General features: G+C 54.8%; 7 protein-coding genes across 7 annotated transcripts; 3 read left to right on the forward strand and 4 right to left on the reverse strand.

The window, feature by feature from the left end:
• Positions 1-1,086: 1,086 nt before the first annotated feature.
• GUITHDRAFT_116856 (hypothetical protein) lies at positions 1,087-2,589 on the reverse strand (the record flags this gene model as incomplete). Its single annotated transcript, XM_005823914.1, has 2 exons — positions 1,087-1,314; positions 1,369-2,589. The coding sequence occupies 2 exons, from the start codon at positions 2,587-2,589 to the stop codon at positions 1,087-1,089; spliced, it is 1,449 nt and encodes a 482-aa protein (XP_005823971.1).
• A 1,208-nt stretch (positions 2,590-3,797) lies between these two features.
• GUITHDRAFT_155087 (hypothetical protein) lies at positions 3,798-4,429 on the forward strand (the record flags this gene model as incomplete). Its single annotated transcript, XM_005823915.1, has 1 exon — positions 3,798-4,429. A coding segment is annotated over exon 1 (171 nt), but the record flags the coding sequence as incomplete, so codon positions are not given.
• A 3,339-nt stretch (positions 4,430-7,768) lies between these two features.
• Positions 7,769-8,118, forward strand: GUITHDRAFT_155088 (hypothetical protein; the record flags this gene model as incomplete). Its single annotated transcript, XM_005823916.1, has 2 exons — positions 7,769-7,897; positions 7,949-8,118. Coding segments are annotated over 2 exons (255 nt in total), but the record flags the coding sequence as incomplete, so codon positions are not given.
• A 591-nt stretch (positions 8,119-8,709) lies between these two features.
• Positions 8,710-11,140, forward strand: GUITHDRAFT_116858 (hypothetical protein; the record flags this gene model as incomplete). The annotated part of the gene is made up of 10 exons (XM_005823917.1): positions 8,710-8,780; positions 8,825-8,887; positions 8,939-10,115; positions 10,205-10,416; positions 10,463-10,532; positions 10,576-10,662; positions 10,709-10,798; positions 10,846-10,905; positions 10,948-11,067; positions 11,117-11,140. 10 exons carry the CDS (start codon positions 8,710-8,712, stop codon positions 11,138-11,140), a joined length of 1,974 nt encoding a protein of 657 aa, XP_005823974.1.
• A 626-nt stretch (positions 11,141-11,766) lies between these two features.
• Positions 11,767-14,099, reverse strand: GUITHDRAFT_116859 (hypothetical protein; the record flags this gene model as incomplete). Its single annotated transcript, XM_005823918.1, has 7 exons — positions 11,767-11,930; positions 12,471-12,541; positions 12,583-12,641; positions 12,845-12,920; positions 12,976-13,052; positions 13,094-13,234; positions 13,353-14,099. 7 exons carry the CDS (start codon positions 14,097-14,099, stop codon positions 11,767-11,769), a joined length of 1,335 nt encoding a protein of 444 aa, XP_005823975.1.
• A 1,729-nt stretch (positions 14,100-15,828) lies between these two features.
• GUITHDRAFT_116860 (hypothetical protein) lies at positions 15,829-18,151 on the reverse strand (the record flags this gene model as incomplete). Its single annotated transcript, XM_005823919.1, has 16 exons — positions 15,829-15,880; positions 15,934-15,962; positions 16,009-16,053; positions 16,316-16,362; positions 16,566-16,635; positions 16,679-16,809; positions 16,859-16,898; positions 16,943-17,016; positions 17,072-17,298; positions 17,355-17,404; positions 17,446-17,583; positions 17,633-17,729; positions 17,774-17,862; positions 17,902-17,952; positions 18,006-18,053; positions 18,110-18,151. The coding sequence occupies 16 exons, from the start codon at positions 18,149-18,151 to the stop codon at positions 15,829-15,831; spliced, it is 1,230 nt and encodes a 409-aa protein (XP_005823976.1).
• A 581-nt stretch (positions 18,152-18,732) lies between these two features.
• On the reverse strand, positions 18,733-23,013 carry GUITHDRAFT_89817 (hypothetical protein). Its single transcript, XM_005823920.1, has 5 exons — positions 22,809-23,013; positions 22,098-22,763; positions 21,873-22,055; positions 21,223-21,840; positions 18,733-21,120 (listed from the first exon to the last, which is right to left on the reverse strand). The coding sequence occupies exons 1-5, from the start codon at positions 22,977-22,979 to the stop codon at positions 18,814-18,816; spliced, it is 3,945 nt and encodes a 1,314-aa protein (XP_005823977.1). The 5' UTR covers positions 22,980-23,013; the 3' UTR covers positions 18,733-18,813.
• Between the last annotated feature and the right edge of the window lie 2,573 nt (positions 23,014-25,586).

Consider the following 25,586-nt stretch of genomic DNA (forward strand, 5'->3'; position numbering starts at 1 on the left):
CCGGCCGCGCACGCCGAACCATCTGTCCGAACCGTTCGGGAATTGCCGGCAGCCGTCGTGACCGTGACTCGTGAAGTTGAAGACCTCGGATCATCTGATCATGGCACATAGCGTTTCCGTTCCGTACCCTTTTCGGATCAGTTAACCAGGGTGGTTCTCGTAGTAGTTTTAGTCAAATTCAAGCGGCAAGAGAAAATTGACCAAAAATGTTGGCTCCGTCAATTTATGTACCTTTTTCGTTGCCAGGGCTGCCGGCCCATCCAAGACGAGAAGGGCAATGTTGAGCAAAACCTTCCTCTATTTGATATGAATAGGCGTGTATAGTTGACTAAATAATCATGAGGAGGCTCGGGGTAGGTATTCAAATGATTTGAATCTTTCCAACGGCCTCCAGCCCGTGTTGAGGGGTAGGGGGTAGTGCAAACTTCTCGTACAAATCTAAAACACTTGTAGACGACCTCACACTTGCCTCGTCTCTTCCCTATCCCACTACTCCCAATGTACTCAGGGACTGTTTGATCAGCTGCTGAGCGCAGTCAAGGACCATGGCCCCTCAATGCTAACTTCTGAAAGTGCAAGGCAAGTACTGAGATCAAACAGCTCAATTCTTGGCTGAGAATCACACCTATAGTAGGTTGAATGTGTAAGGTATGCATCGAAATTTGCACTTGCGTACCAAAGCACTCATCAGCTATAGGTCATGGTTGATCACTTCCAGAAGAAGGGAAACATGAAGGGAACCGATCAGAGAAGCAACCTTCGAAGATATAAAGGAAATTCGATTCTCCTTGTTGTGTTGACGCCCTAGCTTCCTTTACCTGAAGGCTTCGTCGGTTGAATATGAAACATATTTCAAGAGACTTCCTGTTGCTTTGCCATGATTGCGGTTTGAGAGGCTGGGGGAAGGAGAGGGGAGGGGTTGGAAGGGAAATGGACGCCTGGGAGGCCAGGCTAGTTGATATGCCTGATCGATGCGAGAGGAGATGCCGGAGGAGAGACTGTTTACTCAAGACCACTAGCGAGGAAGGCAGGAGGGCGAGGAGGACAAGAGAGGAGAGGAAGGAGAAAGCTACGGGTAGAGACGGTTTAGGGTTCAGCACTAACCAGGAAGGGATGCTTCAGAGCCTCCTCTGCTGTCATTCTCGTGCGAGGATCGATGTCGAGGCAGCGGTTGAGGAAGTCCCAGATCGCATGTTCCTCATCCACCTCCAGCCAGCCCTTGCATCCCGCATCCGCGCCCAGGGAGCTTGACAAGGTCCGCCATGTTTGCTTCAAACCACGGGCATAGCTGAGATGCAGGTCCAATGGTGGAATCTGAATGACATCAAATTAGCTTCCTCTGTTGTAGAGGAAGTTATTCAATTTCACGTCTCGATGTATAATCCCGAGGGCATGTACAGAGCGCAAAGCAACAAACAAATTCTTCATGTAGTGGGCAATCTCGCTCATGGTCAAATCTTTGACGTAAACCGAGGGCCTGTCATGTTCCAAGTATTCAAAAATCAAAGCCTGCTGCTCCTCGATAAGGATTATCCCATCAGGAGCCAGTGGCGGACATTTCACTATCTGTACAATGTTGGATTTTCCATTCAAGCTCGATATAAACCTTTGTTCCTCCTTGTACGCATCGAGTCTGTGAAATGGTAACAATCGTTTGATTGCTACTCGGCGACCATTTACCCTGTCGTAGGCCGCATATACCTCCCCGAATGTTCCGGATCCAACCATTCTTGTTATGTCAAACTGCTTTTCCACTTCATTGAGAAACCGCATGTCCACTGGGTAGATCATCAGCTCTTCTCGTATTGAGTTTTTCTTGCGTGCAGTGCCATTGTTGCCTTTGGTCAATGACATGTCCTTGTGTGCACCCTCTTGATCCAGCGATTCATCGCATGCCATGCCATTGTTGCCTTTGGTCAATGACATGTCCTTGTGTGCACCCTCTTGATCCAGCGATTCATCGCATGCCATGCCATTGTTGCCTTTGGTCAATGACATGTCCTTGTGTGCACCCTCTTGATCCAGCGATTCATCGCATGCCATGCCATTGTTGTCTTTGGTCAATGACATGTCCTTGTGTGCACCCTCTTGATCCAGCGATTCATCGCATGCCATGCCATTGTTGCCTTTGGTCAATGACATGTCCTTGTGTGCACCCTCTTGATCCAGCGATTCATCGCATGCCATGCCATTGTTGCCTTTGGTCAATGACATGTCAGGCCTGTGTTGCAATCCAAGCTGGTGGAAGCTCTGCATCCTCTCTGGTACCTCACCTCTTTCGTCCTCCATACTGTGACGTGCCGGTTGTTCTTTGTTGTCTTTGGTCAATGACATGTCAGGCCTGTGTTGCAATCCAAGGTTGTGCGCCGGTCCTTCTTCCGTCTTTGCCGGCGTCATGTTAAATTGTTTCATACTCCTATTCTTGACTTGACGTGCTGCATTGCTTGCGTTTCGTGCAGATTTTTGTTCCGGGGTTTCCAAACTCCTCTTCTTCTGTTGCCTCAATCTAGCATTTTTCCTCTTCCGTGCAAGTTTTTCTTCTTCTGTCCCCAACACTTCGTTGCCCTCCTTTTCCACTGTGAAGGGCATGCCATGCGTGACACACTAATAGCGTGACACACTAATAGCGTGACACACTAATAAGTCCGACGGTTTCAGGCCATATACACCTTCAAATTTCAAATTTTATCTTTTAGTTTTGATGTCACTGAAATCAGGTTGTGTGCGGGGATGAGGCCAGGTATCAGTATCCGACTGATCAATGAGCGCCGGGCACCCGTCCGTCGGATCGCTCGGATCAGTCGGATCGGACGGTCATGTCTTTGCGGAGACTCGAGTAAGCGGCCGGAGAGACTCTGGTGACGGTTGAACTTCCGAACTTCGAAGGACTCCGAGCCGCTTCGGAGAGAGCCTCTGGCAGAGAGAAAGAAGATTCGGAGGAAGGAACTCGGAAGCCTCGAAGACTCGTGACTGAGACGGTCCGAGTGACCGTGCGGCTTTGCCAGTCCGGGCATACTGAGTTATACTGACTCAGTTCAGTTTCCGCGCCACATTCGCCGCCGCGACTTGGAAGCGGGCTCTCGCGGCGGCGCTGTCCGAGGGCCACCGGTCTGTGCCACAGCGGCGGCCGCCGCCCGGCGGGCGGCGGCCGATGAGAGTCCGGCGCAAATATGACTCAGACAGATAGCCCCGAGTTAACACTGAAAACTCTCCTGTAAAACCAGATGAACCGTCTTACGTGGCGCTGACTCGGGGCGGCAATGACTCAGTCCGATGAAGTAGTCTGGCATGATAGTCCATACTGTGACTGTGACCGTACCGTGCCGCTACTTCTGTCGGCGCCGGGCAGTCGAGGCTCACTGACCGTGCTCACGGTGACCGATCTATCTCTCATGTGCTCCTCAATTCTGCCAGGCCGCTGGTTTCAAAGTTTCGTGTGCATTAAACACGGTCTTGAGCAACAACTGTCTTGTTGCAAACTAGTACTAGTGTCTGGCCATTAAGTCACTTGGACAAGCGTGACACACTTGAAGGTTTCAGGCCATATACCCCTTCAAATTTCAAATTGTTTCGTGTAGTTTGGAGGTCTCTGAAATCAGGTTGTGAAAAGGGGCCGGCCTGACCGAGCGGGGATGAGGGTATCTTTGTGGCAATTCAAATTTTCAGTGAGGTTTCAAATATTTGAGATTTTTGTGACAAATTTTCAAAATATAAATTGAAATATCAAAAATGAAACAGTTCAACATTGAAATTTTCCCGCCTTTTTGTATCATGGAAGACCCTCGCAGAAAAATTACTTTCACCCCTGTGAACTCTGCGAAGCCGTACAGCTATGAGGATGTGCAGCGATTGACTGAGCAAGACAAGTCATGGTGAGCATTTATCTGTTTGTTTTTCTTCGAGATCATCACGGGAAGTGATCCAAATGACGTGTTCTTGATGCAGGTACGAAAGATTCGCAGCCTTCGGTAACTTGTATGAGATGGATGACCGGGTGAAGATTGTGGTAAGTGCCCAACCAATATTACACACCCGTATCCAGGAGTACGTAGACGTACCAGTAAGCCGCCCAGCATACAAAACTCTCGAGATAATGGCTGCATACGAAGGGGGTTTCGACACATCGCAGAACTGTCCCGATGTGAAAAGGTTGTGACATGAAATGGGCACAAACAAAGATAAGTTCAGGACTCGGGAGTCGATCAGGTCTAGGCAAGATATTGACATGGTCATCTCACTGCATGGAAGAACATGCAAAACTGAAGGAAAAGCTCAACGGAAAGTTCTAAATGAACAGATACAGCGCATTTTAGCAGTCACGGTCGGAGCAGCTCGATGCTTGAAACAAAGATGATCCTCAGTACAATCGAATGATGACAAGTAAGTCCCGTGGTTCGTGAAGGATTCTTCATCCAATTCTTAAGGATGTGTTGGAACGATGAAACATTTTGCAAATCACCAATTTCATCACACTGACTGATGCATCATGTAAATATTACTGGTGTGAACTTGCATCAGATTCTGTTCATCGGATGAGCCGCTACCAAGCAGTTGATGTCACAGCAAACAAGAGAGCCGTTTTGAAGATGTTGATATTCCTGACCGTAGAGCATTCAAGATGTGGCCACATGTCACATGCTTCTTGGTTAACGCAGATACACCCTCGCCAGGCAAAAGATGGAACGTCTTCAGGATTACAGGGAGGTCGGTTGTGCTTGTACCCTGATTGTAACTCTTCTAATAAAGATATGATAACCTGAATGTGCAATTCTGTTTGTTGATTCACAGTGTTTGCGACTCGATTGCAATCATCGAGTGCTTGCTCTGTTGAACAAGGCACTCCTCTGTAGAGCCATGCGACAAGAACACTACAGTTGCACGGTAGCATTGCGACACCAAGACAGGATTGATCCGATGAACGTCTCATTTATTGATACGCAAAGGCATCATCTGCACATTGCTTCATTTCTGACTAGGTTTCTGTGCAATCGAAATCCTTGTGAAAATATCATGACAGAGGAAAAATTTGAAGCGAAACGGAAAAATCATCGAAATATGATCATAGATATAGTGATTCATGATCAACAACGGTTCTCTACAGTCATCTATGCGGGCAGGAACAGTCATCTTCTGTGCAAACGTCTCTTCATGTATCGTTGAACGGTTGAGTGCATGTAAGACTTGCCTCCATAGAAAGGTGAAGTGCATGAATCCTGACTGTAAGACTAGAAGAATTGAAAGCAAGTGATGACATGAGAACACATATCTAGACAGAAAAGTCGCTCAAGGTACAGCTGGATACAAATTTCTCACAAATCACAGTCATGCATTTGAGCGCAACGTGCAACCTACGGCAATTTGAATAAAGGGTCAATCAGAGTTGATTCTGTTCAATGGTGTATCGATTATCAATTCCTTACCTGATCATAAAAATTTCATCTTGTCTTCGAAGAATATTTGCAAGTACACTCGCGGATTGTTTGAACCTAGGGTGCATATTCCATTGCAGGATGGATGATTCAAACCTTGGCCCAACCTGTAGAGTTGAGAAAGAAGCTCGATCATCTCTTACAGGTATGATATGAGATCTTCATCTCATTTCTATCTCAGTTGGGTTGGATTCGAAGTCTCTCAATATCAAAGTTCATCCTGGTGAGTCAGGAAGGCACCATTTCATCGCTTCTTGCTCGTCCAGGGAGAGGGGGCTTGGGGAATGAGAAATGGGTGTTACCCCCACCCCCTATTGTAGAGTTTCAAACTCGTTCAAAGGTGGGTAGTTGAGGGTGCTCCATACCCACCCCACCACCCAAAATGACTCAAACGGAGGGGTTCTCGGATCCGAAGGAGTCCCGCCTCCATCACCCCCTCTCATTTGAATTCAAGATGGTTCAGGCCGACCCCACATACAGGCTTGCAGTTTTCTTATGTATGCCCATATGATTTGATCGGACAGGCCCCAGGTTCAAGGGATGAAGCAATTCACCAGCATGCTTGAAGATTTTTCATTGGAGTGGGGTCATACTTGTACCGGATGTGTACAATACATAGGGGAGAACCCCGAATGGTACCAAAAGAGTACCAAAGTCACATGGTTCGGACTGTACTAACTGGTACCAAGAAATTGTACTCAAGAAGACCCTACCCCTGAAAAAGTTCTGCTTGGCTCTTCGTGATTTGAATTCGGAACACGGTCGGAAGACCCACCCCGCCCCCACATGAAGCGTGGTATGCGTGGATTTGAATCTACCACCCTCACCGCGAAACGTTTTAGAGCTCCAAGGTCAATTGAGAAAGGCAACGCTATGGCGGGCCCCCGGGCCCGGCCGCGGGGGGGAGCCGGCCCGGGGGCGCCGGGCGGGCCGGGCCGCCCGGCAGCCGCGCGGCCGCGAGGCCCAAGTCGCCGCCAACGCGGCCAACTTGAACGGCCAGCGCCGGATCATCCGACCGTCGGACGGGCGGCCGGTCACGGCGTACGGTCACGGGCACGGTCAGGGTGACGCCAGTCACGGGGGCCACCGTGCGCGAGTCCGACGCTGCGGCAGGCTTCGTTCAACCGAACTCCGAAGCCGCAGTCTGCGGCTCACGAGTCAGTTGCCTTGCTTCGAAACTTCCGGGCCGGGTGCCCGGCCAGTGCCTGACGCCGGGACTCACCGTACCGGGCACTCAGTGGCACCCGGCCCGGCCGGCGGCGGGTGACTGTCACTGCCAGTAGCAAGGCTCGCGACAGTGCCCGGCCGGCGGCGGCCGGGCGGCCCGGTGACGGTTGGAACTTATAAGTTGAACCGTTGTCAAAGCAGCCGCGGTAGGGTAGTGACCCGGTACGGTACCCGCAGGTACCGGCGGGCCGTACGGTAGTACCAAGTATATTAACGGCGCGGCGTCAACTTTGAGCCGCTAGTCACTTGAAAGACGGTCGTGGCTGGGGACCGGTCACGGTCCGTCGTGGCGGCTCCCGGCGGCCCAGTCCGACGGTCGGCACTGCTCACCTCTGAGCTGCCACTCACCGGCCGGGCGGTCACCAGTGGCACGGTACCGCGGGCCGCGGGCGCAGACCGTATTGGCATACTGAGGCTTCTTTACTCAAAGTTAAGTTACTTACTACTATGATAGGCAGGCTCAAGTTTCAAGTACTACCGTTCCGCCGGAGGCCCCGCTGCTTCCGAGGGTCGCCGCGTCCTGCAGTACCGGTATTCATGACTGCTTGTAAGCACTACCGGTACAGGTGATCTATCTTTTTAGCTACCTGAAGCCCCGATTTAGACTCTGCAGCCGCCAAAATGGTGAGTGTTGGGCAATCATGCAGATGATGCGTCAGTCAGTGTGAAGGAGCCGAGAAGAACATGATGGGTAGGATTGAGTGGAAGCTGAGAAGATCATGTAGTCATGCTGATTGAGCTCCGAGGCTCTGTGGCCATGATGACTGGATGATGAGAGTTACCTTGAAGGATCGGACAGGCTAAGCCAGCTCCTCTCGCCTCTGACCGTACCAAAAGAAGTCGGGACTTAGCTGGGGTGAGATGGACCGGTTACTCACAAACTCGAGAGCGTTGAGGGATAAGACAGCACTGGCAGACGTGTGGTAGAGTCAAGGGGCAAGGGAGAATCTAGAGAGTATCTGCTCAAGGTTGTTCAAGCGATCTAACTCGTTTTTTTCGTTTGCAGTTCCAGGTGCGCTCTTGGAAGAAGATAGAGGAGGGGGAGGAGGAGGGGGGGGAGGAGGAGGAGGTATTATAGAATGACTTCAAACATCTGAGCCTTGTCTTGTTAGGACATCCGTAACTTGTCTCAGCTCGTGCACTCCCCGGACGGAGGGTACTACTTGTACTCCAACTCCCTTAACCAGATGTTTGTGCACGTCCCCCTCACCCCGACTCCCTACTGGTCGGAGATGTCTGCGGTGAGTCTCGGCTCCCTCTCTGCTGCTCCTCCATGTGACGAGCAGCGACAGGCCAACATCCCTCTGGCTTCTACCCCCAACGATGGCACCTACCACTCCTACTACGGCTCCGAGCACGAAGCTGGCTTCGTCAGCGGAACTGGTGGCTTCAATGTCGGCATGGTGAACGGCCAGTAAACGGTGAATTGAGCTGATATCGAATATGAGTACAAGTATTTGTTTTCAAGCGTGTCTGTGCATTACTCGTGTTCATCATAAGTTCATTCATTGTAACTTTCAGAACTCTCTTCTATTTTGCTGAGATTCGGACATTTCCGGCGGTAGTCCGAAAGTCACATCTGATAAACGTTGTAGTCATCCGTTCCACGGATTCACGTCAGCTCCCTGAGTCAATGACTGTGCTGGCGGCATTGCTCGCGTGTCGGACGACTCTGTACAGCCTGAGAAGTTCCGAAGTTCAATCAGTCTCACCTGCCGCGCGGCCAGCTGCTGCCATCAGGGTCACGCCGGAGGATCGAGTCACTCGGAGCCTGTACGGTAGTGTTACTGATTAGCCCCGGGAGCATGCCGGCGGCTCCAGCCTGACCGTACTCAGAGATGGTCCGGACTGTCCAAGAGCCGTTACTCGACCGTTACTACTGTTAAATGAGGCCAGGGGGGCGGAGGATACAAACTTAGATGAGGATCGAGATGGTCGCAGGGAGGGAGTAGGTCCCAGAGAAGGTCCCCAGGAGCGGGAAGAGCCGGCATGCGATCGCTGTAGACGAGCATCAAGCGTACAGTCTTGAGCTGTCATCGCCTTCCTGCTAGCCATGGAGAGATTCTCAAGCTTCACCCCTGACTCGCGCTACTCGGGGACGTCCATGAGCTCGCTGGCGAAGAGGTAGCATGCTTTTGCTGGTGACCTGAGCGTCTGAGACATGGCAGCATCACCGGCATATCGAGGTACTCCAAGAACTTGGAGAGCGAGAAGGAATGGCTGCGGAGGAGGTGTGGCGAGGGAGGGCCACAGGTTTCTGGCTCTGACCTGATGGTGTACAGGTTGAACGAGGGGACGCCGAGGCGTTCCTTTCGCTCCAGCTTGACAAGTCACTCCCAACCTCAGGCGCAGAGAGCTGCAGGAGCAGCGACAGACCTCGACGAGGTCAGAACCTCCCTGCTCTTTGAGCTGAACCACCTCCGACCCACCGCTCGTGATATCCCGCATGACGCTGTGGCGCCTCCGAGCTCTGAGGGGTCTGACACTGCGCATGCCCCGACTGATGGAGTAGAGAGCGACGAGGGACGAGGAAGGGAATGCTCGGCTGAGGGATCTCCTCCTTGCCCCATGAGCAGCACTGCTGAGGCCGAGCACAAGGCTGAGATCAATGGCTCGCTAAGAGGCGCTATCGTAGGCTCTGAACCATCTAGAGAGGAGCAGGAAGAGAGGTCCGATCAGTCGTCCTATGGCGCATCGCCCAGCAGCAGAAGGGCTGGCAGCCAGGTGGAGTTGTCAGAGAGTTACCTGCTGAAGCTGCTGGCGTTTAAAGAGGATGAGATAGAGTTGCTGCAGGGAGAGAACCAGAGGCTGCAGGAGTCGTTTGTTCAGTCGCAATCTCACGTCAAACAGCTGCGGCTGGAGCAGGTAGCTCATAAGAGCGAGTTCGAACTTCAGTTGGACATGGCAGGACGCAAGGTCCAAGAATTGGTGAGGCAGGAGGAGGAGCTGCGCAGAGAGCTAGAGGCGGCACAAGTGAGGATCGCAGAGCTCAAGGAGACACAGGATGACTACAAGAGGTTCGTTAGCAACTTCGAGAAGAAGAGCGAGAACCAAGATCGAGAGCGGCAGGAGGTGTCGAGGAAGCTGGACAAGAAGACGGTGCAGTTTGAAGACGTTCTGAAGCAGAACTTGCTGCTGCAGAAGCAAGAGGCCAGGCTCAAGAGCCGCCTGGTTGAAGTCGAGGGCTCCTTGCTGCAGGAGAACACCAAGTCAAACAACCTGAGGCTTGAGCTGGAGAAGCAGAAGAACGAGTTGGAGGGCGAGAACAGGAAGTTGAGTCATCACAGCAAGATGCTCGAGAGAAGGCTGAGCTCTCTCAGCATCGAGAACCAACGGTTGCAGACAGGCATGAAGCAAACCTTGTCGCAGTTGGTGGACGAGGTGCAGGTAGACGTGTTCGAGCTGAATGAGATGATGATTCACTACGACGCTCTCGCGAAGCGATGCAGATACCTTGAGGTCGGATTATCCTCCCCCTCCTTCCCCCCCTCCACTTCCCTTTGCTCTCCTTTCATCATCCTCCTGCTTGTCTTTGACCTTGCAGACAGGCGTACATGGAGTCTGAAATGAAGATGAAAGAGAGCATGATCAGTCAACACCGAGCCGAGCAGAACAAGTCTCATGCGGAGATCGCAGACCTGGAGAGGAGGCTGGAGGCTGCTGAGCTCGACCTGCTCAAGGCGAGGGATCAGATCAGCACCATGAGAGAAGAGAGCAAGATGCTTGTATCTGCCGCGGAGAAGCGATCCCACGTCCTCAGGTCAGCCCGTCACCAGCTCGCACTCTACTCACCTCTTCTTTACCAGCGAGGAGGTGGAGCTGCACAGAGATATCGGGAGAGAGAGAGAGCGCAAATTGTCGGAGATGCTCGCCGAGGTTGCTCCTCTTGCCTCTGATGACCCTGACGCTTCACTTGCAGGTCAGAAAGTCTGCGGAGAAAGAAATCTCAGCGCTGCGCAACGACAAGTTCTCGTTGGAGACAACCGTACATGATCTGAGGGAGACGGTGAGCCCGCGGCCTTGTGCTCTTGTCGGCGCCTGATCAGATGCAGATGGAGGAGGAGAGGGAGCGGAGAGCAGCAGCAGAAGAGAGGCTAAACCTCGCAAGGAGGGAGCGGAGGAAAGAAGTTCGAGAGATGGAGGTCAGTGTAAGTTTCTCATACTTGCAGCTGCTAAGCCCGCGGGCCAGGTGCTGCTGTCGAGATCCCTTCAGGCCCTGACCCCCCAGCTGGATGAGATCGACGCGCAGGTCTGTCGCGCCATTGCCAGAGGAGCAGCTGACTGCGAGCAGATCGGGAAGTGCGGGTCAGACCTGGAGCAGGGGACGTGGCCGATCAATCTCTTCCTGCTCTACCTCAACATGAAGGACCTCGATGAGATCTCGCAGAAGTTGCTCAGCGTCTTGCTCGAGGTCCTTCTCTTCTCCTTGACACGCTCACTTGTGATGTCGCTGCCTGCAGGTGCTGACAGCGGCGACGGCGTAGAAGCTAGACAGACGAGATACCGAGATGATACTACGATGCGGATGTGGATTAACGATATTCAAGGAGACGAGAAGAAAGCAGCAAATAGACGGAACAGGGCAGGAGATGAACAGGAGCAGAAATCTTCTTTACCCCAACAAAGCGATAATGATATAAGGTCAAGTGAATAAGTATGAAGATTCAAAGTGATAATGATATGAGGTCAAGTGAATAAGTATGAATATTCTATTGTGCTACATGTCTCTACCAGCACGACCAGATTTTCTGAAACGGCCTTGAATCACACATGGGTCTGGTTATACTTCAACCTGTTCTTCATGGAAAGGATCAAGTACGAGTCAGACACAAGAAAAATATTGGCGTGTCGGTCTTCAATGATCCATAATTTCGACGGAAAACTTAGAATTTTGAAATATCATGTTTTGTGTCGTTTAGCTAATTTAAGGTCAAATGAATAAACAAAAGTTCAAGTTCTCGCGTCAGAGTCGAGGAGTTTTCAATATCTGTCGTCCCACATTTGAATTTGAGAGTGACTTCCTCGTCCAATGTGAGCCTTGATTTGAAAGATACAGTCGGCCCTCCCCGCGCCTTCACACTGAGTGAGCAACTGTTGAGTTGGTTTTTTCCTACTGCTCTTTGTCCTGATCCTTGTTCCCTTGCTTGTCGTGCATGCCGTCGCTTGCTTGGTTGGAGTAGCGGTTTTTGCTGCCTCCTCCGTTTCCAAGTATTTTGTTGAGGCGCCCCGGATTGTCGGGTTTCTCCTCGTCCTCCTTGGTTTGCTCCGGTTTTCCTTTTCTTATTCAGTCATCAAAAGAAAGATATGAGGGTTTTATGGATGTCCTTCTGAATAGCGTAGCTTATAGTGTGCCCACTTTACAGCGTAGACTAGTGTGCCGGGCTCACGATGTACGATCTGGGTCTTCGATTTACACTGTCACAGTACTGAGGTTTTGCGGTTCAAGTCCAACACACGCTTTCCGAAGAGCAACTCACTAGAACCTGCATGGCTTGACACACTGATTCTCAAACAGCAGCGACGTTTGCCCGTTGGAACTTCCGCTTTACAGCTGCTTTTCTTTAACCTGTGTATGTGTGAAAAGTGCTGCACATGTAACCATGTGTTCAAGTACGCGATGTCATTCAGAATCTCAGAGCCATTGTCCTCATTGAGCACACAACAGGGAAGCATTCATCATCAAAATCTTGCCACAACCCCGTCAAGAAGAAGCTCGTTCAACTATCCGATGCAGCCGCTCCTCTACCTCCTGCTCCCACCCCTCCTCGCATGCCTCCCATAGTTGTCGCTCCTTCAGCATCCTCGCGTTCTCACGCACGTCAAAGGACCCCAACCCTCTCATCGCTTCTGCTGCCCCGACGTCATCGCATAGTCCAGACACTTGACTAGCAGGCAGATCAGCGAGAAGAGAGACGAAGAGACAGACCTGAGTTGGTCCAGAGCCTTCACTGCAAGAACAAGAGCCTCGTGCGGTGAGTACGCATCCTGTATACATCATCATCATCATCATCATCATCATCATCATCATCATCATCATCATCATCATCATCATCATCTCCATCATCTCCATCATCATCTCCATCATCTCCATCATCATCTCCATCATCATCATCATCGTCGTCATCGTCGTCATCATCATCATCTCCATCAAAATTTACGTATCATTGCAGCTCATCAGGTGTCCTCACATCATGGTGATGGTAGATAGCTGCAGCAAGCAGCTCAACAGTCTTTTTATGCGCCACCAGCTTGCAGTTCTCTTCTCTGCTCAGCAACGTCTCATCGACTTGCTCGTGCCATCTTCCGCACCTTCACTCACCTCGACAACATGGCGCTGATGCTCTGCAGCGGAGTGTGCATCTGCCACACCAGCCCGAACAGGTTCGCTTCCTTCTGCTGCTGTGGTCACCGACACCAACCACAGGCAACTCCTGCACCAGCGACGCCTCTAGCATGTCCAGCAGGCAGTCCAGCAGGCAGGGCTTGTCTGGCAGAGAAGTCCACCAGCCTGGCAGCTCCTCCAGCTCATGATCACGAAACATCTCGCACAGGACCTGGAAGGACCGCAAGCAGACGAACTGACATGAGGATCAGGACGAGGGACGAGGGTGCAAGAGAAGGACCAAGACGAGGACGAGGACGAGGACGAGGACGAGGACGAGGACGAGGACGAGGACGAGGAGGAGGAGGAGGTACCTTGTTGTCTCGGTAACTCTCGGCAAGGGGAGCGAGCAGCTGAGGGATGCCCTCCTCCATCATCGCCCGGTGAGAGCTGCGGTTAGTGCTCAGGATCGCTAGCAGATGGATCTCGTTCTTAGCCCCCGCCAGGTCCCCTCGCTCTTCGGCTATTCTCAGAGACTTGGCGACCAGCGGGACGGCACCAGCGGCTATGAGGGCAGCGATCAAGGGCTTCATGCCGTAGCACATCTCGATCAGACACGTCAAGACGCATCGCCGATCCTGGGAGCAGCCATACTCCATGGTCCGCGCCAGCAACTCCAGCAGCGTCTTATGACACTCGTGCGTGACCGCGTCCAGCTTGCGGAGGGAGAAGCCAATGAAGTAGATGAGGGAGAGGAAGCCCTCGAGGACGTCAATGGCCTGCTGGTCTGAGTGGTACGACTGCAGGAGACGGTCGAGGTCTCGCTTGACATGTCTCAGGCTGTAGGTTCTTGCAAGCGTGCTCGCGAGGTCGTAGGAGTTCACTCGGATCATCACGTCCTTCCCTGTATTCACCCCTCGCAGAATCTTAACGACCTCCTCCTGCGACAGGTCCAAGATGTCCACAGCACCGAAGCGACGCCGCGAGAGCTTGCCGCACTCGCGGGGAAGTTCGACCAGCAGAGCAGGAGAAGTAGGACGAGGCAACCAGATCTCTCGATCGTTGTGATAGGGTCCCAGGCGAAGCTTCGACCTGCCTTTGAAGCCATTGCTGCTCGTCATCTCGACCACCTCTGGAAATACCCTCCACTCACTGACCAACAGGAGACAGCAACAAGTGTCAGGATATCGAAGCTGCCGCGATTCTTTGCCTGCAGTTCTCAGCAGCAGTCACTCCAGGGAGCCGAGGAGCATCCGGAAGCTCGAAGCATCGTCGGGGAATGGTAAGTCGGTGATCATGGAGGGAAAGATCATGCACAGAGAAGGGACTCATCTGTCCTCTACTCGCTCTCATCTCCTTCCTCTCTCCTCTCCTTCTTCCTCTCCCTCACTTCCAACATGTCACGCCGCCTCCCTACCTCCATGTCATGTTTCCTTGTCGCCCGAAGACTCTTCAGGCGAGTCCGCCTCACCGAAGGGACCTGGATGATGAGGGTGGGGGTGGTGAATGTACTGGGGGGGGCGGTGAGGACCCTACCCGTGTAAGCAGGGGTACTTTCATCTAGGTATGAGGGTAGGGGTGAAGTCAGCATTGGGAGGCCATCAGTCGTGTTGTCATCAGCCAACAAGAACAAGACTACCCTACCCCCTCGGATGTTCATTCTATATCTCCACCCCCCAGAGGTAACCCCTTATTGCTCTGCATTACCCAGCTTATTTGAGGCTAAAAGGTGGGTGATAGTAGCGGTATTTTCATCCCCACCCCTTCATACATCACCCCCACCCCCTGAGATGAGGCTGCTGATTCCCAAGGTGCTGTCGAACAGGCGCATCGTGCGAAAGCAAAGTTAATGAATTAGAGGGGGTAGGGGTACCAATATTGTTCATAAATGGTGGGTTAAAAACATAGATAAGGTAGGGTGATATTTCTGATAGCATGGGTGGGGGTAGTGGGGTAAGGAAGGAGAAAACCCGATTAGAACCTGAGGAGGGAGAAGGACGAGGGAGGAGGGAGAAGGACGGGGAGGGAGGAGGGAGAAGGACGAGGGAGGAGGGAGGAGGACGAGGAAGGAGGGAGGAGGACGAGGAAGGAGGGAGGAGGACGAGGGAGGAGTGGTGGTGGTGGAGGTGAAAGTGGTGGTGGTGACGGGAGGAGTTGTCAGGAGGGATTCAAAGGAATCCACGAGACTTGGAGAGCAGAATGAAGTAGCCGTCCGTACAGCATGAGGATCCTGAGTACGAGAGACACGAATCGAATCGAAAGCAGTGAGTGTCTGTATCCATGGAGAGTGGTCCCTCCATGCAGTCAGTCAGAATGATGTCATAGCTTGATGCTTGCAAGCAATTGCTCGAATGGCGATTCTTGTGTTCTTGTCCGAGTCGATGATCTATTATGCACAGATTGATTGAACACTCGACTGTTGAAAACAACCCCTCGTCTCCGCGTTTCGCGAGCATCCCCTGACTAAAACCATCATGTTCTCTGCTATTCGTCACTTCGTGATGTCTCCCATCAAGGCGCAAGCTCTTCTACAGCATGTCCCGCTCAACCAGGCGCCAACTCCTCCTCCATTCCAATATCGCGGTCGCTTCCTCTTGTAAGGGACCTTGACAAGACCTGAGTCAAAGCTGATGGTCTGCGTGTGAATTATTGATGTACATAAACACTTCTCGATCTAAATTTCCTCCTCTTCTCATTTCCCATCCCCTTCTCCTCTCTCTCGCTCTCTCTCTCTCGCTCTCGCTCTCCTCTCCACTCGCCTCAACGTCTTTTCTGGATTTTTTCACTCTTCCACTCCTCTCCTGGCTAACTCTCCTCCACTCAACTTACTTTATCTGCTCCTGGCTCCTTCTACAGCCTTGAACGCACAGAGTCGGCTCGCATCTGCCTGAAGCCCTTGGACCTGTCGCCGCACCAACATACTCATTTCGTGCACACAGCATTGCTGACCATCACCTGTCCTCCTGCGCAGCCGCCAAGAAGGCCTGTCGAGCATGTCAAGCAGCAGCACGGGGCAGAGACGCTTCTCACCTCCTCGTCTAAGATCGGGCCCAAGAGAGGAGCGAGAGATACAATCTGCAAGGAGAGGGTAAGGAGGGGAGGAGAGAACTAGAGGTTGACTTCGAAGGGAGGGCCCTGAGCCTCCAATGTCTCTGCCATGGTAGAGCAACTGCCGGACAGTCACCACAAGGAGGACAAGGAGGAGGGATGAGAAGAAGAGAAGAAGAGAAGAAGAGAAGAAGAGAAGGAGGAGAGAAGGGACGAGAGAACAAGAGGAACAGCGCAACGAGAGGAGCAGGAGACAATGGTGTCTCCTCTTGAGGTACCTGTCAGTCACCCATACTTTGTCGAACAAGCCGGTCGTGAAGGATTTCCAAGAGTTTTCTAGGGGGAAAGTGAGGAAAGAGAGGGGCAGCGGTACACCAACAATGAAAGACAAAGCTTTGAAAGACAAAGTGCAGGAGGTGGAGATAGAACAGCCATGGAGATCAACCCCAGCTGCAAAGGAAGAGGAGGAGGAGAGGAAGCGGGGAAGCAGGGGAGCGGGACAGGAAGAAGAGATAGGGGCATGAGAAGAAGGAGGTCACCTGTAAAGTTTGCATGTGTGACGTAGACATTGATGGAGACAGCGCCAAGGGATCGGAGTAGCTCGGCACACTGCAGGCTGTGAGAAGGGAGGACGAGAGGAAGGAGACGATACCTTGATCATGGTGCTTCCGGTGATGATGATGTCATCTATTAGCACCACCTGCCTTCCACGAGGATTGCCTTCCAACACTACGACTTTCTCGGCAGCTTTCATCATGCGCGTGCAGGTAACTTGATCGAACCCTGACTCTCGCCATCATCCGCTAGTCATTAAGCACAGGCCTGAGCCGACCTTGAAAGTGCTTGCCGAATCTTTTCGCCGTCTTCTCGTCCTGCAGAGATGTCAAAGACTTCTCTAACCTTCTCTCGAGCACACAGGAAAGGCAATCATCGGAGCGTTGGGGTCGGACTTCCGTCTGGCGTAGCAGATCTTGCTCAGTCGCTTCTTGTCTTCTTCTCGCAGCTGTACATGATGATGTTCAGAGCGAATCAATTTCAGCTCGACCGACTTGTCTAGTCATGAAGGCGTTCTTCAGTCTCGTGTACTCTTCCTGAGTGTCAGGATCCCAAGGATAACTCGCACTGCTGTCGTCATGCACACTCGAGGTCGCGCTCTCCCAATCGCTCTTCGTCTCCCCGTTCTTCTTGGTCTCGCCGTGGCTCTCGACGACTCTCTCCTGCTTCCTGTGGTTGGAGTCTACGATCTCATCCAGTCGCAGCAGGATGAGTGGCCTAAAGTGAGGAGGGGAGACGTCAGGCCTGAGACGTCAGGAGGAGGAGGGAGTGACATGGAGGTCTCGAGCCGAGGGACGGTGTCATCGTCGAAGTAAAATCTCTCCTGCATCAGAGTCACGAGCACAGGGCCCGACTGCCTCCCACCTGAAGGTGATGAATGTCGTAGACCACGAGCTCGGTGGGCCCGCTTTTGGCTTTTGGCATCGCTGACAGCAGACGCGCGAGCGTGCGGGCTGTGGGTATCTCTCCCATCTTGCCACTTCCTCGTTCTCCTCCTTCGGTCTGCAGTGATGTGACGAGAGGAGAGGAGGAGGAGGACAGATCAGAGGACCTGCAGCGTGAGGGACGGAAAGAAAGGCATGAGGATCTTGAATACTGAGGCCCCAAACCTCGGCAGCTTCGACATAACGGCGAACTGCTCGTAGATGCTGCTGGCTGCTCAGTCTTACAGCAGCAGGAGCAGCAAAGAAACCATTCGGGGTCGTCGAAACAGGCCAGGAAAACAACGATGCTGCCTCGAACTTTATAGTAGTCGTCGATGTTTATCTTAGGAAACCCTCCCTGCGCTTGTCAGGGAGGTCAGGGTTGGAGAGCAAGCACCTCTGCCGGGGCTCTCCTCCATGTGATGTGGCAGGCTTGAACTGATTGCGCCTGAGCAAAGTCAATGACTTGTCGTCATGGAGGAGGAGAAGAACATGTTTCACTATCTTGTGCGCAAGGGAAGCCATCTGCGGCGCATAGAACAGGATGACCTGTCATGAGTGAACGCAAGTCAGGAGGGTTCAACAGGTTCGTCTCAGCGCGGCACCTTGGGCATGTCAACATCGTTCACGGCAATCATCTGCGCCATTCTGCCCTCCTCCGCCTCTTATCTGCGAAGCATGTAAGAGGCAATCAAAATGATTCCAATTCATCTCATCATCTTAGGTGTCAACATCTGATACAAGAGAAAACCTTTTCCTCTCACTCTCCCTTCATTTTCAGATTTCTCCTCTTCTTCCCTTCTCTTCTCCATCATTCCTATCTCGCATCATCTCCCGTCTAGTTCAACCCCCTTCCCCCGAAAAGATCCAATGTTCGCCTCCTGTCTCTGCTCTTCTTGAGCGTCTTCTCTTCGAGCGCCATATCCTTGTATCCTCCCTCTCTCCTCCTCCTCCTCCTCCTCCTCCTCCTCCAACCTCTCCCCCTCCTTCCCCCGTCCTCACTTCCGTCCCCTACACCATTCATTCATTCCCTTCCTCCTGAGGCGGGCGTGCCAACTGAGGATGCCCGGCGGGCCGCCGTGTCGGCTGAGCGGCCTAGCAAACACTCCGACTCAGACGGTGACTGATCGGATGGGGGAGAAGGGAAACGGAAGCAACTGACTCGAATGAACAGAGAAGAACTCTGACTTCGGACTTAAACGTGATCCGGGAGAGAAGAAACTCAGGCGGCAGCTTAACATTGTTCAATTAGCCATGATGACAGTATATCAACTCACTGTGTAATTAGATCCTATCTGTCCTATCACCATCATCCAGGCAGAGGGGAGGAGGTTGGCTCTACTAGGATCTCGTTCACAGCCACCGAGGCCTTCCTCGTCATGGCGTACAGCACTGCTTCCGCCACGTCCGACACATCGAGCTGGCTCTTCGTCGAGTTCTCCCCGAAGAGCGAGCAAGCCTGCTGCTCGTCGCGCATCATGAGCTCGCTCTTCACGTCCCCCGGCTGGATGTTGGTCACCCGGATGCCGTAGAGCGCCAGCTCCTGCCGCAGCCCTCGCGCCCAGGCCTCAACGAAGTGCTTGGTGGCGGAGTAGACGGCCAGGCCGGGGAAAGAGGCGCGACCAGCGTCGGAGGAGATGTTGATGATGTGACCTCCTCGGCCCTCGGCGATGAGCGACGGGATGATGGCGCCTGTCATGTTGAGCACTCCCTTGCAGTTGAGGTCTACCTGGGCTGACCAGGAGGTCAAGTCGACACACGACAGGTGCTGGTACTGCATCATGCTCGCGCTGTTGACCAGCCCCCAGATCGGCGACGAGAACTCCCGCGCGATGGCAGCGACGCCTGCGGTCACCGACTCCGCGTCGGTCACGTCGATCTGGAAGGAAGACGCTCTCCCCCCTGCGCTGTTGATCTCCTCCTCCAACTCCACCAGCCGCTCCTTCCGTCGAGCAACGAGTGCGATGTAGGCGCCATGAAGGGAGAGAGTCTTGCAGATCTGCTGGCCGATCCCCCCGCTGGCTCCCGTCACCACAACCACCTTGGACTCGAGAGCTCGAGGGCTGACGATGCCAACCGGCGTGACATGAGGCAGCAGCTTCCACTTCAGCTTCAGCTTGGAGAGGTAGGCCGCCATGAGCTCCGTTGTCAGCTGGGGGTACTGCTGGGACAGCGCGAGCTCGCTCCTCGACTCCTCGTTAGCGTCGATGCGGGCGAGCCAGGAGCTGACGTTGTCAGTGTCGTACTGGTTGTGTTGCCAGCATAAGTCCAGCAGGGTCTCGCGGGTCACGGGGTTGTGACCGCTCCGAGAGCAGGCAAGCTCGACGAGCTTCACCCACTCGTCCACGTCATGCACGGCCTTGAGGCTCGTGTAGCCGGCGCGATGAGCAGCCGTCATGAAGTTCTGGAAGGAGAGCGGCGAGGGCTGGATGAGGTGGAAGACCTTGTTGGTGCAGTTGCGGATGTCCTCTACGCAGGACACAACAAACCTGGAGACGAAGTCGACAGGCGTCATCTCGAAGCAGAGCTCCAACCCTTGTACGATTGGAACCGCCTGCGCGTACACACAAGCCTGCATGATGGATAGGTTGGAATCCTTGGGATTCCATGCCGCCGACTCGGAGTGACCTGAGATGTTGCCGCAGCGGTAGATGGCTCCTGGCAGGCCGTTCTCATGCGCCTGCAGCACGAGCTGCTCTGCCACCCACTTGGACTGCGAGTATCCCGTCTTGAGCTCCTTCCACGTTGACTTCAACGACGTCGTCTCACTCCAGGTTCTCCTCCCGCTCCCTCCCTCCGAGGGGAACACGGCGTCTGTCGACACGTAGTGCAAGGCCTTGACCTTGCCGGAGAGGCAGAAGGAGACAATGGAGGAGGTGCCGCGAACGTTGGCGGGGACGAGGGCTTCATAAGGGTAGACGAGGTTGACCTGCGCAGCTGCATGGATGACGACATCGATGTGCTGGGTCAGGAAGGTGTAGTCCTCCTCCTCCAGCCCGAGACACTCTAGGCTCGCGTCCCCAACAATCGCGTCCAGCCGGTGGTGAACGTCTGCTCGCACCTCGTCCGTCAGCAGCCCGTAGCTCTCCAGCCCCTTGAGCACCCGCGACCGGCAGGCGTCAGCTGGAGCTGCTCCCGTGCCTCCGGCCTCTCCTGCTCGCACCAGGCAGTAGACGTATGCTTTGGTGCGGCGAAGAAGCTCGTAGGCGAGGAAGGCGCCGAGGAAGCCGGTGACCCCCGTCAGCATCACGCGGCGAGTCTTGAAAAGCCTCTCCACCTCCACATGCCTCCAGAAGGCCCGCGTGTTGATGGAGATGACCTGCGAATGCGCGTACAGCTCGACCTCGTTGTCCAGGTTCCGCTGCACTAAGTCTCGCACTTCGCCCTCCACCTCCGGCGGCTTCTCGAGGAAGCTTGCTAGCTGAGTGATGTTGGGGTAAGCAAAGATGTGCTCCAGCAGCACCTTCCTTCCTCCGAAGCTGGCTGAGAGATCTTTGAGCAACGGGATGGTCAAGAGAGAGTTCCCTCCGAGGTCGAAGAAGCCTTCAGCCGTGTCAATGGCGTCGCTCTTGAGGCCCAGCACGCGCTTGAAGATGTTGGCTACCTTTCGCTCTGCCTCTGTCTTGGGTGTGTCGATCACCTCCGTGTCGTGCTTCTCCAGGATCTCAGTCAGGCTCGGCAAACGTTTCTTGTCCAGCTTGCCGGATGCCGCGTGCACTGGGATGCTGTCTAGGAACTCCATGTGGGTAGGGATCATGTAGAAAGGAAGCCTGCGCTTCAGGAGAGTTCGGATCTGCTTCTTCATGTTCGCCAAGAAGTTGTCTTCGTTTCTCAGAGCAGACAAGTCGGCCGGGACGAGGAAGGCCAGCAGCGTCTTGTCGGTGTCGGAGGGGAGGCCATCGGCGATCACGACGCAGTCATGCACCAGCTGCTTCAGCTCAAGGATCGCTCGCTGCACGGCCTTGAGCTCGATCGAGTATCCCCTCACCTTCACCATCGAGTCGCAACGCCCGCAGATCTCAAGCAGCCCGCGACCGACGAGGTACCCGACGTCTCCCGAGCGGTAGACCCTCTGCCCGCCCCGCATGGGAAACCTCTCAGCGGTAATGTCAGGTCGCTGCAGGTACTCGCGAGCCAGCATGGGCCCGGTGATGTAGATTTCCCCGTGGACTCCAGGAGGAACTTCGTTCATGCTCTCATCAAGGATCTTGACGCCGACGGCAGGCAGCAGCTTCCCGACGGGGCAGAAATTTCTCTTGAGGTCTATGTGCGCGTCGTCGGTGAGGTCCGAGCCGGCCACGTCATGTGCCTCGGAGATGGAGTAGAGGTTGTGAATCTGAGCACCTGCACGTGAAGTCAGAGGATCACGCGAGGAGCTCGAGAGCTGCTGCCTGGGATGCTCTCGCGGATCTTGTTCCTTAGCGACATGGTGACAACCTCGCCACAGAGGATGATGAGTTTGAGTGACTTGAACAGCTGCAGGTCGACGTCGGAGGCGGAGAGCATGGCCTCAAGGAGAGAAGGAGTGAACAGCATTCGAGTGATAGCATTCTAAAGCAAAGTCAGCAGCGATCGGGCCGGCAGCAGCAAGACCTTGGAGATGAACTGCGGGAGTTTCTCGACGTCATAGATGGTCGTGTCCGGCACGATGTGCAGCTCCTGACCTCTGAGGAGCGGCCGCAGCATCTCCCATACGAAGAAGACGTTGCATGCCTCTCTCTCGATGGGACTTGAGCTGTACGGATACTCCTGAAAGCGCCAGGCGTATGAGAGCACGGCTCCCCTGTGAGGGCAGCAGATCCCTTTAGGTTTGCCTGTCGTGCCAGACGAGTAGACGACATAGGCAAGGTTGTCCCAGGTGAGCTTTCCTGGAATCTGAGGAAGAGAGTGAGGAGGGACCTTGCCTTCCCATCCTTGATCGAAGACAAAGGTTTCCACTTGTGTGAAGAACGTCTGCCCGGAGAAGTACTCGGGGGTGGTGAGGATCGCGGCAGGCGAGGCATCAGTCACGACCATCTGAACGAGGTCAGGAGGATACGCCACGTCCATGGGGAGATAGGCAGCGCCAGCCTTGAGGATGGCGATGTACGAGATGCTATACTCGAGCTGCTTCTTCATGTAGATGGCTACCACCTTGTCGGGCCCTGCTCCTCTTTGAATCAGCCAGAGGGCCAGCCGATCAGTCAGCACGTCGAGGTCCCTGTAGGAGATCCTGCGATCCTGATCAACGATGGCAACTCGATCAGGAGTCAGTCGGGCCTGCCAGACATTCAGCCATGTCCCCTCATGCAGGAATGAAACTACCTGCTTTCGGAAGAGGTCGTGCAACAGCAGACCCTCGTACTCTCTATAGACGTCGGGCAAATCGCTCTTGCTCGTTGCTGGTGCGCTCGATGGCATTTCAAAGCTATTGCTTGACGAGCTGTGAGATAAACTGTTGCTTGAAGCACTTGGGGAGATACTGGGAGGAGGCATTCTGGTTTAATGGCTGCTTTCAAATCTTTGACCTGTTCAACACGCCAAGCGTCAGAAATGTTGGTCAAGGATTCTACTGGAAACCATCATTGATTGATATCATCTTAGCGCTGCACATGCCTCATGATGGTAAGAACCATGACTCGAGATGTCAACTGCTGGGAATTCCACATGCATAAGGGACCGAACGGAATAAGATGAAGGCGGGAGGGGGAAAGGGATTAGAGGAAGCAAGTCAGAACCATGGAACGAGGGATCTGCTGGGATGGGTGGTGATGACAAGCTCTGGTGGTGACTGACAAGGCGGGAAGGAGGGGGGCGAGGGACGAGGGAGCTTGGCCCTCGTGCTGTATCACAAGTGGCATGTGCGAACAAAAAGAACCACAGGAGGAAACGAAATGGGGGGTAGTCAGGGGTAGGGTAGCAGTATGAGGAGTAGCAATTGAAATAGACTTGTCGGGGTGGGGTGGTACAGGAAGGTGCAACAGGAGCAAGCATAGGGTAATGGAGGGTGGGGTGGGGTGGGGAGGAGGATCAGCGAGGGTGTTTTACCTGAGTCAGAGGGGTACAGGAGAGTTGTGGAAATCAGTAGATATGATACGGAGGGGTAGGGTACTTGAACTACCTGGATTTAAAGGAGGGTAGGGTCCTGAGGAAGAGGTCACGGCCCGTAGGGGTAGGTGGAAGGGGGTCCTCTAATGGGGACGCAAAAGATTTGGAGGAGAATACAATGTATATAACTTAAAAAAACAATTATTTAGTAAATGTTAACCTAAGAATAAGGTTATATAATGTTTATATACAGTTTGACCACGAAAACACGTTGGTTCAACTCAGATTCGTATCGTAAACTGATACCGGGCCCGGGCCCGGCCGCGCAGTGGCATCTTTGAACACAAAACGGGCACGGTTACTAAGTTGGCGGGCCGGGCGGCCCGCCGCCGGCCGCCCGGTCGACTTTGAGTAAAGATTATGTCGAGTCGACCCGGTCTACGCGGCCCGTGACTCATCCGACTCATGATGGCATGATGAACGAGTCTGTGATCAATGATCGGTGATCCAAGTCTCAGGGCCGATCGGGCCACTGAGTACCAGCCTGCCAGCCTGAGTGACCCGGCGTGAGCCCACTGGGCCAGGCTGGCAGCGGCCAGCCTGTGGCCCGGCGGCTGTCCTGAGGGCAGCCTGACTCAGTGAGTCCGATCACTCTTCATTAGTCACTGTACTGAGTCCGAGCCTGTGGCAGGAAAAGGCTCAGTGTCGCCGGAGTCGCGGCCCGGCGGAGGCCGGAACTTCCGAGAACTTGGCAAGTTGGGTGCGCGGCAGTGACGCCGGCCCGGAGTCCGCGGCTCGCCGCGGCCGCGGGGCGTCCGATGTTCCCGGCTGAGCCCGCCGCCGCGCCGGAACTCAGTCAGTTGCAGTGCCGGACCCGCCGGCCCGGCGGGCCCGAAACTTTCCGGGCCGGCGTACGGTCACCGTCTGGGCCTGTGGAAGCAACTCAGATTAAACCAGGCCCCCGGCCGCAGTTCGGAACTGGACTTGAACGGTTCCGAGGCTGGCATTGTTCAGTGAGAGTCAACGGCCCGCCGCCGAATTTGAGTACACACGCGGCCGCGACTGCCGCGAGACGGTACCAGGCTCCGACGCCGTCACTGTGACGGCGCGGCCGCCGTGTACCACGGTAGTACCGTGCCGGCGGTACGGTCGGTCGGCGCGCCGCCGCCGGGCACCGGCCGCACCGTCGGTACCGGGTACGGTCGCCGCCCGGCCCGGCCGGTACCCGCCGGGTAGTACGGTAGCCGGCGGCGGCCCGGGTACCCCGCCGCCGCGGGGCCGGCCACTCGGAGGCTCGGCGCCGCGCGCGGCGGGGGCGGCCGCCACTCAGCGGCGAGCCTGCCCTGGCAGTGAGAGTCACCGGGCCCGGGCTGTCACCCCGGCGGCGGGACGGACAGTGCCGGGGGGACGGAAGTTTCCCGGGCCGCCCCGGCGGCCCGGCCCGGCCGCCCGCCCGGCCCCGCCGGGGCGAGCGGACTGGTACCGTACTGTACTGAGCGGCGGCGGCCCTGACTCGTTCGGGATCGCGGCGAGAGCGGGCCCGCCCCGGGCACTCACAGTGCCGGGGCCCCGGCCGGCTCCGAGGACTCAGTCCCGGAGTTCCGCGGCCCGGGGGCCGGACGGTCACAGGCTCGGACTGCCACCGTGACCGTGCCAGCCACAAGTACCGGCTTCAAGTCACTGCCCGGAGTGTCGGTCCGCCGTCACCAGTGTGAACCGTCACCGTGGCAGCCGGCGTGAGCCGGGCCGGCCCGGGCGATGATCGGATCGGACCGTCCAACTCAGCCGCCGGGCCGCGGCCCACCGTCCCGCCCGGAGCCGACACGGTGGCCCCCGTGGGCCCGGTAAGCGGCCGCCGGGCCGCTGGAAACTTTCAACGGAACGGCGTCATCCGATGATCGAGTCATGGCGGTACGGCCGCGGCCCACGCCGAGCCCGGCGGCGGCCGGTACTGTAACTTAAATTGAATCCGAGTCAGCACTCCCAGGCTCAGTGCCGGCCCGTCACGGAGGCTCGGGAGCCTGGCTCGCGGCCGGGCCGAAGCTACGGCGGCGT

Source organism: Guillardia theta (genome assembly GCF_000315625.1).
Source record: "Guillardia theta CCMP2712 unplaced genomic scaffold GUITHscaffold_101, whole genome shotgun sequence".
In the NCBI taxonomy this organism is placed as follows: domain Eukaryota; class Cryptophyceae; order Pyrenomonadales; family Geminigeraceae; genus Guillardia; species Guillardia theta.

What these genes read in the sequence shown, in the direction of transcription:
- GUITHDRAFT_89817 (XM_005823920.1), bottom strand. Translation starts at nt 22,979, where the DNA reads ATGCCTCCTCCCAGTATCTCCCCAAGTGCTTCAAGCAACAGTTTATCT. An exon ending in ACGACCTCTTCCGAAAGCAG is followed by an intron (nt 22,764 to 22,808) that starts GTAGTTTCATTC and finishes AATGTCTGGCAG; the next exon opens with GCCCGACTGACTCCTGATCG. An exon ending in GCAGCTCTCGAGCTCCTCGC is followed by an intron (nt 21,841 to 21,872) that starts GTGATCCTCTGA and finishes GCAGGTGCTCAG; the next exon opens with ATTCACAACCTCTACTCCAT.